The sequence below is a fragment of the Leucoraja erinacea genome, chromosome 16 (genome assembly GCF_028641065.1).
Source record: "Leucoraja erinacea ecotype New England chromosome 16, Leri_hhj_1, whole genome shotgun sequence".
NCBI lineage: Eukaryota > Metazoa > Chordata > Chondrichthyes > Rajiformes > Rajidae > Leucoraja > Leucoraja erinaceus.
Window position 1 is genome coordinate 5,484,441 of NC_073392.1, and position 15,103 is coordinate 5,499,543.

At 45.4% G+C, this 15,103-nt stretch overlaps 1 protein-coding gene across 9 annotated transcripts in view; it reads right to left on the minus strand.

The window, feature by feature from the left end:
- The window catches only part of cadpsa (Ca2+-dependent activator protein for secretion a), a 279,926-nt gene that overhangs the window by 175,920 nt on the left and 88,903 nt on the right, over positions 1 to 15,103 (minus strand). For all 9 annotated transcript variants that reach the window (XM_055647594.1, XM_055647589.1, XM_055647592.1 and 6 more), the window contains 2 exons: positions 10,717 to 10,953; positions 5,764 to 5,885 (listed from right to left, as the gene is read on the minus strand). In XM_055647594.1, coding sequence (XP_055503569.1) covers positions 5,764 to 5,885; positions 10,717 to 10,953 — 359 coding nt within the window. The remainder of the gene's footprint in view (positions 1 to 5,763; positions 5,886 to 10,716; positions 10,954 to 15,103) is intronic.

Below are 15,103 nucleotides of genomic sequence, written 5' to 3' on the forward strand. Positions count from 1 at the left end.
GGGTGATGGTCATGGAGGATGTGATATTAGCATTTGAGGCTTTTATATAGGCATATGGGTTTGCAGGGAAAGGAGGGATGTGGATCATGTGCAGGCAGAGAAGATTAGTTTAACGTGACATCTCGTTTGTCACAGACAGAGTGGGCTTGTTTCTGTGTCAATAGACAATAGGTGCAGGAGTAGGCCATTCGGCCCTTCAGGCCAGCACCGATCAATGTGATCATGGCTGATCATCCACAATCAGTACCCCGTTCCTGCCTTCTCTCCATATCCCCTGACTCCACTATCTTTAAGAACTATATTTAGCTTTCTCTTGAAAGTATCTAGAGAACCTGCCTCCACTGCCCTCTGAGGCAGAGAATTCCACAGACTCACAATGTTGCAATGTTCTATGTTCTATGAAACTGTTCAAAGCACTTCACATTCTCATTTCACTCCTGCCATCGGGAAGGAGGTACATCTCCGCAAATCTCCGAGTTCGAATCAGGGCAAACTCGGGAGAATTCTTGGAACGAACTCGTACTGTGGGACAGTGTTTTAAACTGCCTTGGCAAAGTATGATAGACACAAAATGCTATGGTAACTCAGCGGGGTCAGGCAGCATTTGTGGAGAAAAGGAATGGGTGACGTTTCGGGTCGAGACCCTTCTTCATACTGAGAGTCAGAGGAGAGGGTAACTAGAGGCATGAGAAGGTACAGAACAAATCAGAGCCGGCACTGATGGCCAAAGAGCCCACAATGATGCATTGTGCAAGTTTCTCCAGCAATTTTTGTGTACCTGGCAAAAGAGAACTATTGACTTGACTAATTATTGTAATAGCCCTGTCCCACGGTGCGAGTTCATTCCAAGAGCTCTCCCGAGTTTAAAAAAAATCGAACTCGTGGTAAGCACGGAGAAGGAACGTAGCGGGTACGTCGGAGCTCGGGGACGTCTCTTAGCGCTATCGGCAGGTACTCGGGAAGACCCGCTAACAGCAGGTAAGTACGGGAAGGCTCATGATGAAAAATGTCCACGAGAGCCCCGAGTACCGACGAGTGGCCATTACCGTAAATCTCCGAGTTCGAATCAGGGCAAACTCGGGAGAATTCTTGGAATGAACTCGTACTGTGGGACAGGGTTTTAAACTGTCTTGGCTGTGGAGGGACTATGAATGGGTGTTTACGAGAAATACGAGTAGAGGAGAGAAACGTAACAAATAAATTCTCTGGGAGAGCAAACGTAACATAAATCTCTGGCAGAGCAAATTTCTTCTCTAATACCCTTTTGAAAGAGACTTGAACAGTGTAGTGAATTGGATATATGCTACCGATATATCTTACGATGATTTCAGTTTTCATTTTGAATGTCGTCTGTCATAATGCCAAGTAGAACAAGTAGGACAAGAGTGGGTTGTATCTGAGATCGTGGCCTTGATCTGTTCTTTGGGCAGACCGTACAAAATAAAAAAAGTCTGGCCATTATAATATGTTTGTTCCATTAGAACTGGAAGTGACTCACCCTGCTGCCTCTGGCCACACTGCCAATGGTACATCCTTTGCTGATGTTTACTGAATACTGAAAATGTATTTATCCTTTGGTTTGGGGATGTTATGCAGTGAGTGATTATTGGAATGCTGTTTTTAACACATACATAAATTGCAATAAAGAATCACAACAACCTCTGGTGAAATCTCATGGGCTGTTCTGTATGCAGTTGAAAGCTCACACTGCTAATTCAACATAATCCGCCCACGTTACACTTGAATATTGTGACAATCCAACGAATGCAAAAACAGGCCTGTTTTTAAACAGGATTTCCTGATATTCAGTATTAAAACAATCTGGCAATGTTAGTAGGGCGGCACGGTGGCGCAGCGGTAGAGTTGCTGCCTTACCGCGCCAGAGACCCGGGTTTGATCCCGACTACGGGTGCTGTCTGTACGGAGTTTGTACGTTCGCCCCGTGGCCTGTGTGGGTTTTCTCCGAGATCTTCGTTTTCCTCCCACACTCCAAATATATACAGGCTCGTAAGTCAATTGGCTTGGTACAAGTGTAAAATTGTCCCTAGTGTGTGTTAATGTGCGGGGATCGCTGGTCGGCGCGGACTCGATGGGCCGAAGGGCCTGCTTCCCACTGTACAGCTAAACTAAACCAACTGTTCAGCAATAGTACTGTGGGCATTGAATGGCCTTCTCAACGATTCACATGACACGTTGTCCTTCTGAACGTGTAAAAAGCACACAGTACATCAACTGTTATCTGTCTTGCGAATAAGGGCAGCATAAACAAACAGAACAGGACAAATAGGCTGCTCCTTTAACTCTAAAGCAAGCTAACAATCTGTGAAGTGCGTGTCTGTAATCTGATCTCAATGAAGTAAGGACATTTATTAATCACTGATGAATTTCTGATACATTGCTTATTCTTCTACTGATCCAACGTATGAAGTGGTTACAGATACAGTCATCATTAATATGTGGCGAGTAAAAACCCTGGATTTTTAATAAATATAAGCAGACCTGATCTAGCCTACTCTTTATCCCATTTCAATTTACCACTGAATAAAGCTTCTTGTGATTTGACCCATTCTTCACCTCATCTAATTCACCTGTTTTGACCTACAACGTACTTGGGAAAACTCACATGCAAAATATATAGATTTGGTTGCGGGAGCAAGAAAACGTTATTTTAATATCTGAGAATGATGCAGCTGTGCAGGTTGTCACAAGGTTAACTTATGGGAAAGATGTTGCCAAGCTGGAAATGGTCCAGAGAAGATTTACGAGGATGTTGCCAGGACTAGAGGGTCTGAGCAAAAGGTAGAGTAGGCTGGGACTCTATTCCTTGGAGCACAAGAGGATGAGGGGTGATCTTAAAGTGGTGTGTAAGATCACGAGAGGAATAGGGTAGGCGAATCGAGGTCCAGAGGACATAGGTTTAAGGTGAAGGGGTCAAGATTTAATAGGAATCTGAGGGGTAACTTTTTCCACACAAAGGGTGGTGGGGGTATGGAACAAGCTGCCAAAGGTGTAGTTGAGGCAGGGACTATCCCAACATTTAAGAAACAGTTAGACAGGTACATGGATAGGACAGGTTTGGAGGGATATGGGCCAAATGTTGGCACGTGGGACTAGTGTAGCAGGGACATGTTGGCCGGTGTGGGCAAGTTGGGCTGAAGGGCCTGTTTCCATGCTGTATCACTCTATGTCAGTTCAAAGTGACAGTTCAAAGGGTATTTTATTGTCACGTGTACCAATTAAGGTACAGTGAAACCTGATTTACAATGACCAGTTACAAGAATCATAGAATATGCCAGGCATTTTATGGTAATCAGTGATGCCATTTGGATCTATAATGCACTCTGTATCTTTGCTTTTGCAACTGCCACAATCATTTCCGCTCACAATCTTGAGGCAGATCTTATAGCAGCATTTATAAGACACTTGGACATGTACAGGGATGGGAACGATTTAGAGAGATATAGGACAAGGGGTCACAGCTTAAGGATAAGGGGGAAATCCTTTAAGACCGAGATGAGAAAAACATTTTTCACACAGAGATTGGTGAATCTCTGGAATTCTCTGCCACAGAGGGTAGTTGAGGCCCAGTTTCATTGGCTATATTTAAGAGGGAGTTAGATGTGGCCCTTGTGGCTAAAGGGATCAGGGGGTATGGAGAGAAGGCAGGTACGGGATACTGAGTTGGATGATCAGCCATGATCATATTGAATGGCGGTGCAGGCTCGAAGGGCCGAATGGCCTACTCCTGCACCTATTTTCTATGTTTCTATGTATCTAAATGCAGGCAAATGGGACTAACTTAGATGGAGCATCATGGTCAGTATGGGCATGCTGGGTCGAAGGGCCTGTTTCCGTGCTATATGAGTTGATGAATCGAAAAAGGTTAAATGAAAGAGATTGTGCTAAAGCTAAAACTTCCGTCTTGATCACTCCAATTCTTTCCTTTGCCGAGCAAAACTGCTGATAAAGTATAAAAGTACTTTTTAAAGCAATTACCAAAATGTCATCACATATTTACACTGTCTCACTTAGTAGCTGCTCGATAAAGAGCAGCAAGATATTCCAGTTATATACGTGTCAGATAATTATTACAAGAGTTTTAATTATTTTAATTGAGCCATTAGGACCGCCTGATAAGGTGGTGAAATATCTCGCCTTAATTCACAAAATCAAAAACGTACATATGAATCTATTAATACAACATCAATGAAATGTTTCCCAGTTCCACCTGTAACTCTGTTCAGTGGAAATTAAAGGCAGGTGTTGGCTTAGTCATATTTTCCCAAATCTCAGGTAACATCTGCATCACATCTGGGCCCAGCACATGATTCTGCTTAAAGTCTCGAACAGACGTTGGTGCTGGCTCAATCAAAGATCCAAAGATTTAATGTTCATATCTCACTCAAGAGAGACTCGAGTACCATCTAGTTTCGAGGAGCATTTCTGAGGGACTCAAGGTTCTTGATAGAACACAGAACGGAACAAGAATGATTGGGTTAACATATGATGAGCATTTGCCAGCACTGGGCCTGTACTCGCTGGAGTTTAGAAGAAAGAGGAGGGACCTCATTGAAACTTACCGAATAGCGAAAGGCTTGGATATAGAATGGATGTGGACAGGATGTTTCCACTAGTGGGAGAGTCTAGGCCCTGAGGTCATAGCCTCAGAATAAACGGACGTTCCTTTAGAAAGGAGATGAGGAGGAATTTCTTCAGTCAGAGGGTGGTGAATCGGTGGAATTCATTGCCACATACGGCTGTGGAGGGCAAGTCAGTCGATATTTTTTAAGTGGAGATTGATAGATTCTTGATTAGTTTGGATGTCAAGGGTTATGGGGTGAAGGCAGGAGAATGGGTTTGAGAGGGAAAGATAGATCAGCCATGATTGAATGGCAGAATAGACTCGAAAGGCCGAATGGCCTAATTCTGTTCCTATAACGTATGAACATATGAATCAGCTTGCATCCCTTAATGGAGAGATGCAATACTGGCAGTTCAAGCAAAGGATTTCAGAGGGGGATCTCGAAGGAAGTGGACATATCTTGCATACCATGTGCCTCTGCAGGACAACAAGCATTTATGGGCAAGTTAAGACTCTAACATTTAAAAGTAAATTGGACTTTAACCTAAAACGTGGCGACTCTTGTGTGCTGTTGTCTACTATCTAACGTTCTTATACTGAGTACGATTGTGCCTAGTGTATAGTAGGATGTACAGTCGATGAACTGCATGTAAGAAAATCATTTCACTGTACTTGGACACACGTGATAATAAAACACCTTTGAACCATGTTATCGAGTCGTGGAATGGAAACCGCCACTTTGGCCCAACTGATACGATTCTTGGAGTGACACACAGAAGGCTACAACTTCAATGAACATTAAGCAGTACAGCAATGCAGGTTAAATCCCGGTGCATGATTTCTTGATTGTTAAACAACAAGACTCATGGAGTCGTACAGTGTAGAAACTGGCCCTAAACAACAATGTTTCTTAACTTTTCCACACAAAGGGTGGTGGGTTGTTTGGAACGAGATGATGTCGTTGAGGCAGGGACTGTCGCAACGTTTAAGAAACAATTAGACAGGTGTCCTGTCCCACCTCCCAAATGCAGGCAGGTGGGACTATTGTAGATGGGACATGGATGGCATGTGTGGGCAAGTTGAGCAGAGGGCCTGTTTCCACGCTGTATCACTCCACGACGAAAAGATTGATAAAAATCCCAACAATGCAGCTTGGATTGAAAAATTACAAATCTACTTACGTTGGTTTAGAGGCTTCAGCCTGGTCCGTTTGTAGTTTCTCCCCTCCCTCCACTTCCATTGTACAATACACAATGCGATTTGGTGCTAAGGACTTCAGACCCTGAACTTCCATGATCACTACCTAGAAAATAAACCATTTAATAATCCAACTTCAATCGTGTGACCTTTTCACTTGGTGAAATCTCCAAGCACGTCAGTGACTACGGAGTGTTTTGAAGCTTTTGGAAGGAATATTACAGGTCAGACACATTGAATTATCAATACATTTTATCTCCAGCTTCGTGAAGACATGCACTATTGAACCAGCATTGCTTTCATTCCTCACAACATTCAAACCTCTCAGGACTTTGAACAATATTTCACGCACATGAGAACATTTACTGCTTAATTTAACAAAAGACTATTTTTCAATTGCGGGCGGCACAGTGGTGCAGCGGTAGAGTTGCTGTCTCATAGAGACATGGGTTCAATCCTGACTACAGGTGATGTTGGTAATTAAATCAAATAGAGCCAAAATAGAACCAGAATAGAGCCAAAATAAAGCAGAGGATTCATGCATTCGCCAGGCCATTTGGTCAATTCTGTATAAGAAGACACAGGCTGCTAGCTGGTGCCGGGAAGTCATGGTCCTAGATCAGCACCTCAGATAAGGAAGGTCTAAGTATCTTTGTAATTGTTAGTATGTAGGTGAATCTTGCAGAGGAACTCCAATGTATTGTAAATGCATGTGTTTGATTGGATTGCTGAAAAAGGAATTATAAATAATGTAAATAATGTTGCAAGACAGTTACCCTGCTGTTTGTTGATTGGCCGAAGTGTTAAGGCCGGGCAAAATTGTTTTGTGTTCCAGGGCAAATGTTGCATTATTCAGTTGACTAGCTTCCTTCCAGAAGCTTCTGTACGAAACATTGTTTAAGACTCTCCGTAATTGGGTTAGGGAACTGTCAATAATGTATTGATGTAATTGATATGTATGATTGGATTGTAAGGGGACCACCCCTATGTAGTTCGGCCCCTCAAGGTTCATGGACTTATAAAAGGTAGCCCCATTTTAGATCGATGTCGATCTTCTGGAAGGGCACTTGGGACTGCGTGACCTTTTGGGCAGTGCCTGCTTGCACGAGGCTGAAGGGCTTGGCCAGGCAGAGACAAGGATCGAACCCGCGATGGTTTAGGTATCGTATAGTGGAATTTGTGTTTGTTCTAAAAGTAAATATTAGTTGGTCCAGCGCTTGAGTCAGTGTTAGTGAACTAGATTAGGGAGGTAAGCTACGTATGGAGTTTGTACGTTCTCCCTGTTTTCTCCAGGATCTCTGGTTTCCTCCCACACTCCAAAGACGTACAGGTTTGTAAGGTAATTGGCTTCGGTAAAATTGTAAATTGTGTAGGATAATACTAGTGTGCGGGGTGATCGCTGGTCGGCGTGGACTCGGTGGGCCGAAGGGCCTGTTTCCACACTGTATCGCTAAAGTCTAGAGTCTAAAATCATAGAAATGAACAGTATGGAAACAGTCCCTTCGGCCCAACTCATCCATGCTGCCCAAAATGTCTTCCCACGCTAGTATCGTTTACCTGCGTTTGGCCACTATCGCCCTAAACCCTTTCTAATCAGATTGTGCTCATCAGACTGGTTTACTTAGTCTGTAACTTGAGAAAGGTTAAAAAAATATTTGCCTCCCAATCCTGAGGGCTGTTCGGATTTGTATGGCTGGCAACTTTGTATGCACAGCATTCCAAACTCACAAATATTGTTCAAATATGTGGTGAGAATACAAACCATGAATAGGGCACAAAGAGACTGCAAAGAATGTGCTTCAGCTGCTGAGGCAGAGTTAGGCCAAACTACCACCTTCTATCTTCTCCCCAAGATCCACAACAGGACTGCCCTGGTAGACCCATCCACCCTGCCTGCTCCTCTCCCCACTGAACTGTGGCTTCAACATATCCTCTAACTTGGCCTCCACAGCCGCCTGTGGCAATGAATTCCACAGATTCACCACACCATGACTAAATAAAAAATCCTCTCATCCCTTTCTAATGTGGTGAGCTCCTGTTATTCTGACCCATCACCCTGCCTGCTTCTTCTCCCCACTGAACTGTGGCTCTGCCCACTCTGACTAAACAAATTCCTCCTCATCTCCTTTCTAAAGCTACGCCCTGTTATTCTGAGGCTATGCCCTCTGGTGCTAGACTCTCCCACTAGTGTAAACATCCTCTCCACATCCACTCTATCCAGGCCTTTCACTATTTGGTAAGTTTCAATGAGGTTCCCCCTCATCCTTCTAAACTCCAGCGAGTACAGGCCCAGTGCCGTCAAACGCTCATCATATGTTTAACCCACTTAATCCTGGGATAAATCTCGTAAACCTCCTCTGGGCCCTCTCCAGAGCCAACACATCCTTCCTCAGATATAGGGTCCAACATTGCTTACAGTACTCCAAATGCGGCCTGACCAGTTCCTTAAAGAGCCTCAGCATTACATCCCTGATTTTATATTTAAGTCCTCTCGAAATTAATGCTAGCATTGCATTTGCCATCGTTACTGCCAAATCAACTTGAAAATCGTGCACCTCCGATTTATGAATTCTCTCCCCATTTAGAAAATAGTCTACGCCTTTATTCCCACTATCAAAATGCACACCTCTACACTTTGCTACGCTGTATTCCATCTGCCACTTCTCTGCCCACTTTCCCAACCTGTCCAAGTCCTTCTGCAGAGTCCCTGCATTCTGTACACTAGCTGCTTCTCCACCTATCTTCATATCATATGAAAACTTTGCCACAAAGCCTTCAATCCTCTCGTCCAAATCATTAATATACAATGTGACGAGTAGTGGCCCCAGCACCGACCCCTGCGGAACTCCGCTAGTCACTGGCAGCTAACCAGATAAAGCCCCCTTTATTGCCACTCTTTGCCTTCTGCCATCCAGCCAACTTGCTATCCATGCTAGCATCTGCTCTTTGGTACCATGGGCTCACATCTTCCTTAGCAGCCTCACGTGTGGCACCTTTTCAAAGACCTCATGATGAAAATCTAGGTAAACAACATCTACTGACTCTCAGGTACACAAAAATGCTGGAGAAACTCAGCGGGTGCAGTAGCATCTATGGAGCGAAGGAAATAGGTGACGTTTTGGGCCCGAAACGTCACCTATTTCCTTCGCTCCATAGATGCTGCTGCACCCGCTGAGTTTCTCCAGCATTTTTGTGTACCTTCGATCTTCCAGCATCTGCAGTTCCTTCTTGAACACATCTACTGACTCTCCTTTGTCTATCCCGCTATTTACTTTCTCAAAGAATTCCAACGTTTCATCAGGCAAGATCTCCCTTTCACAAAACCATGCTGACCTCGTGTTTGAGAAGGAACTGCAGATGCTGGAAAATCGAAGGTAGACAAAAATGCTGGAGAAACTCAGCTGGTGAGGCAGCATCTATGAAGCGAAGGAAATAGGCAACGTTTCGGGTCGAGACCCTGCTTCAAACTGATGTGAGGATGGGGGGGGGGGGGGGGGGGGGGGGGGGGGGGAGGGGGAAAAATAAAGGAAGAGGTGGAGCCAGTGGGTTGAGGGAGAGCTGGGAAGGGTTAGGAGAGAAAGCAGGGACTACCTGAAATTAGAGAAGCCTGTTTTAGTGTGTGTTGCTTCCATATACTCAGAAACCTGACCCTTTATAATGGACTCTAAAATCTTACCAACCACTGGAGTCGGACTTCTGCTTTGCTCCCTTCTTGAACAGCGAAATAATATTTGCAATTTTGCAATCATCTAGACCCGCTCCTGACTCTAGTGATTCTTGAAAGATCTTGGTGTAAGGAGATGAGGGTGAAGGAAACATAGAAACATAGAAACATAGAAATTAGGTGCAGGAGTAGGCCATTCGGCCCTTCGAGCCTGCACCGCCATTCAATATGAGCATGGCTGATCATCCAACTCAGTATCCCGTACCTGCCTTCTCTCCATACCCTCTGATCCCCTTAGCCACAAGGGCCACATCTAACTCCCTCGGGAAGTGGGGATGAATAGTGTGCGTGACGCGCCCATTAAGACCTCAGCTTTATAATCACAAGGTGATTCTGGAACAGTGAACTGCCTCCAGAATAACAGTTAATTATTTCTATTCTTACTCAAGGAGGTCCTTACAGAAGTCAGTGAATTTTTCATTGATTTGGCTCAGCGCTCAAAGCATTTACTCTGATGATCTTGGGGAAAAATTCAACAGGCCAATTAAATACAATGTTAATTGCTTATTGGCTTGCAATATATTGCTTTGCCAAACACTTAGTCATAGAAACAGGCCCTTCGGCCCACCGAGTCCATGCCGACCATCAATCATCCGTTCACACTAATTCTATTTTATCCCACTTTTGCACCCACTCCCGACACACTAGGGGTAATTTACAGAGTCTTACACTGTGGAAACAGGCCCAGCTTGCCCACACCAGCCAACATGTCCCACCTACACAAGTCCCACCTGCCTGCGTTTGGCCCATATCCTTCCAAACCATGTACCTGTCTAAATGTTTCTTAAATGTTGCGATGGTACCTGCCTCCACGACCTCCTCTGGCAGCTCATTCTATTCACCCACCACCCTCTGCGTGAAATAGTTACCCCTCGTGTTCCTCCGAGGCCAATTAACCTACAAATTTGCACGTCTTTGGAATGTGGGAGGAAATCAGAGCACCTAGGGAAAACCCATGCGGTCACAGGGAGAACGAGCAAACTCCACACAGACAGCACCGGAGGTCAGGTTTGAACCTGGGACTCTGGGATTAGGCCATTCAGCCCATCAAGTCTACCTCGCCATTCAATCATGGCTGATCTATCTCTCCCTGTGTTGCCCATAAGTTGTATGAACCTTAAGAGGGTAAAATTGTGAACATTCGAGTTTGACAAATCACACTATTCCCTATATATCAGTAACAATACCAAACTAGTATTGGCTATTCGCTCACCTCTAGTGTAAAAGACAATACAACATCAGACTTGGAGAGCTGGTTTTCATTTTCCTCGCCCATGTCAATGATGGAGGTGTTATGACTGCGCTTCAGTTTCTGCAGCTTAAACTCCGAGCCGCCTTTGGATACCGGCATGCTCTCCAGGTTTGCCATCAGTAGATTCACAGACGACTTCAGCTCCTCAATGAACATGTTCTCCATTTCCTTTGACACAAACTTCAGAAACTTGCGTTCCTGTAAAACCAAAAACAAAATGATGTTTAGGACACAAAGCGGGAATGTTTGCTTTCACCTTAACAAGGACTAATCCTCGGTACACAAAAAAGCTGGAGAAACTCAGCGGGTGCAGCAGCATCTATGGAGCGAAGGAAATAGGCAACGTTTCGGGCCGAAACCCTTCTTCAGTCTGAAGAAGGGTTTCAGCCCGAAATGTTGCCTATTTCACTCCATAGATGCTGCTGCACCTGCTGAGTTTCTCCAGCTTTTTTGTGTACCTTCGATTCTCCAGCATCTGCAGTTCCTTCTTAAACACATGGACTAATCCTCATTCTGCAAGAGTTATCCTCCTGACCTCATGTGAGATCTAACTACCACGTAAATTGCAGCAATCTCATCATCTTAAGGAAGTTTTAATTTATTTTAGTTTAGCTTAGTTTACAGATACAGCGCGGAAACAGTCCCTTCGGCCCACTGAGTCCTTGCCGACCAGCGATCCCCCGCACATTCTTGCCTTACTGCTGAAACATCAAGAAATCCTCAGCCTCAGAATAAAAGGGCGCATGTGTAGAATGGAGATGAGGAGGGATATCTTTAGCCTGAGGGTGGTGAATCTGTGGAATTAATTGCTGCAGACGGCTGTGGAGCCGAATTCCTTGGGTAATTAAGGGACAGAAGTTTAGGGGTAACATGAGGGGGAACTTCTTTACTCAGAGAGTGGTAGCGGTGTGGAATGAGCTTCCAGTGGAAGTGGTGGAGGCAGGTTCGTTGGTATCATTTAAAAATAAATTGGATAGGCATATGGATGGGAAGGGAATGGAGGGTTATGGTATGAGTGCAGGCAGGTGGGACTAAGGGGAAAAAAAAGTTGTTCGGCACGGACCTGTAGGGCCGAGATGGCCTGTTTCCGTGCAGTTATATGGTTATATGGTTAATTCTAAAGCAGAGATTGATAGTTTTAAGGCAGCACAGTGGCACAGCGGTAGAGTTGCTGCCTCACAGTGCCAGAGACCCGATCATGGGTGCTGTCTTTGTGGAGTTTGTACGTTCTTCCCGTGACCGCATGAGTTTTCTCCGGGTGCTCCGGTTTCCTGTCACACTCCAAAGACGTACAAGTTTGTAGGTTAATTGGCTTCTGTAAAATTGTAAATTGTCCCTAGTGTGTAGGATAGTGCAAGTGTACGGGGTGATCGCTGGTCAGCGCAGAATTGGCGGGACGAAGGACCCTTTTCCACACTATCGTTAAAGCCTAAAGATTCTTGATTATTAAGGGTGTCAAATGTTATGGGGAGAAGGCAGGAGAATGGGGTTGAGAGGGAAAAATAGATCAGCCACGTTTGAATGGTAAAGCAGACTCGATGGGCTGAATGGGCGAATTCTGTTCCCAAGTCTTATGGTATTGTCATCGAGTCATAGAGTGATACTGTGTCAAAACGGGCCCTTCAGCTTAACTCACCCACAACTGGCCAACAATGTCCCAGCTACACTAGTCCCACTTGCCTGCGCTTGGTGCATATCCATCCAAACCCATCCTATCCATGTGCCTTTCTAATTGTTTCTTAAATGATGGGATAGTCACAGCCTCAACTACCTCCTCTGGCAGCTTGTTCCATCCCCCCACCACCCTCTGTGTGAAATGTTACCCCTCGGATTCCTATTAAATCTTTTCCCCTTCACCTTGAACCTATGTCCTCTGGTCATCGATTCCCATACTCTGGGGAAAAGACTGTGCCTCTACCCGATCTATTCCTCTCAGGATTTTGTACACCTCTATAAGAACAAGGGGACATGACTTGAGAATTAAGGGGCAGAAGTTTAGGGGTAACATGAGGGGGAACTTCTTTACTCAGAGAGTGGTAGCTGTGTGGAATGAGCTTCCAGTGAAGGTGGTGGAGGCAGGTTCGTTTTTATCATTTAAAAATAAATTGGATAGTTATATGGACGGGAAAGGTATGGAGGGTTATGGTCTGAATGCAGGTGTATGGGACTAGGGGAGAATACGTGTTCGGCACGGACTAGAAGGGTCGAGATGGCCTGTTTCCGTGCTGTAAATTGTTATATGGTTATATTTTAAGATCTCCCCTCATCCTCCTGTGCTCCATGGAATAGAGACCCAGCCTACTCAACCTCTCCCTATAGCCCACACCCTCTAGTCCTGGCAACATCCTCGTTAATCTTTTCTGAACTCTTTCAAGCAAAGATTGTGTGACAAAAGAGTATACATCATGGTCAAAATACCAAAATAGAGGAGAGAATCCATAAATCACAGATGGTCAATAAAGCTCTTGCTAACAAAGTGCCATTTCCCTAATTGCTGAGTAATTTCAGTTGAAGATCGACAGGAAATGCTGGAGTAAGTCAACAGGTCAGGCAGCATCTTTGGAGAAAAGGAATAGGTGGCGTTTCTGGTCGAGACCTTTCTCCTCCCGACTCATTTCAGTTGAACATGTTTGATGTTTCTCTTTTAGTTATGAATCAATTCATTGATTTTTTGTTTTAATTCTCTAGATTATAGGATGGATAACATTAATGATGTTCCCCAACTGTCCAAATACACGGTACTCTAAGTACGGTGGGACCAACAACCATGTTGATGTACATTGTTGAATACTGATTGTGGTAAGGGCAGGAGATGGGTTTGATCTGCTGGAGATGTTGTCATCATTAGCAGGAAGGAATGCCATGTCTGAGAAGCCTTTGGGAATTGAAGGGTTCCCTTTGCTCAAGGCAGGAGAATGGAGACAAATAGATCAGCCATGATCAAATGGCGGAGCAGGCTTGAGCAGCACAGCCACAAGCATGATAACTGCCATGCTCTCTGCAATGTAATGTGAAGTGGGGAGAGACACAAAGTGCTGGAGTAACTCAGCGGGTCAGGCAGCATCTCTGGAGAAAGAGGATGGGGATGTTTTGGGTCAGGACCCTTCTCCAGAGTGAAAGTAGAGGGGAGGCAAGAAAAGTCCAGAACAAAGCAGGGCCGGCATCAGATGACCAAGGAAGGGTGGAGCCCACAATGGCCCATTGTTGGCTGGGGAAGAGGTGATAACGAAGGGAAACAAGGATGTGAGCGGTGGAACTAGCAGGAAGACTAGGGTGGGCATGAGGGAGGGATGGGAAGGGTTACTTGAAATTAGAGACATCAACGTTCATACCACTGGGCTGTGAGCTGCCCCAAGTGAAATATGAGTTGCTGTTCCCCCAATTTGCGGGTGGCTTCAATCTGACAGTGGAGGAGGCCCAGGACAGAATGGTCAGTATGGGATTGATTTATTGATGTGTTATAAAGATGCTGGCTTTAATCGAAGATAGACACAAAATGCTGGAGTAACTCAGCGGGACGGGCAGCATCTCTGGAGAGAAGGAATGGGCGATGTTTTGGGTCGAGATCCTTCTTCAGACTGATGTCAGGGGGGGAGGGGACAAAGATAGAATGCAGGCGGAGACAGTAAGACTGGTGGGAGAACTGGGAAGGGGATGGAGAGAGAAAGTAAGGGCTATCTGGTTAGAGAAGTCTATGTTCATACCATTGGGGTGTAAACTACCCAAGCAAAATATGAGATGCTATTTGTCCAATTTGCGCTGGGCCTCACTCTGACAATGGAGGAGGCCCAGGGCAGAAAGGTCAGATTGGGAATGGGAGGGGGAGTTGAGGTGCTGAGCCACCGGGAGATCAGGTAGGTTAAGACGGACTAAGCAGAGGTGTTCAGTGAAACGATCGCCAAGCCTGCGCTTGGTCCCGCCGATGTAGAGAAGTTGACACCTGGAACAGCGGATACAGTAGATGAGGTTGGAGGAGGTGCAGGTGAACCTCTGCCTCACCTGGATAGACTGTTTGGGTCCTTGGATGGAGTCGAGGGGGGAGGTAAAAGGACAGGTGTTGCATCTCCTGCAGTACCTGTGGAGGGGGTGGTTTGGGTGGGAAGGGATGAGTTGACCGGGGAGTTTTGGTCCCTGCGGAAAGCACAAAGGGGCGGAGATGGGAAGATGTGGCCAGTGGTGGGATCCCGTTGGAGGTGGCAAAAATGTTGGAGGATTATCTGTTGTATGCGACGGCTGATGGGGTGGAAGATGAAGACAAGGGGTTCTCTGTCCTTGTTACGAATGGGGGGGGATGGGGAGTAAGGGTGGAGCTGCGGGATATCGAGGAGACCCTAGTGCCTCATCTAAA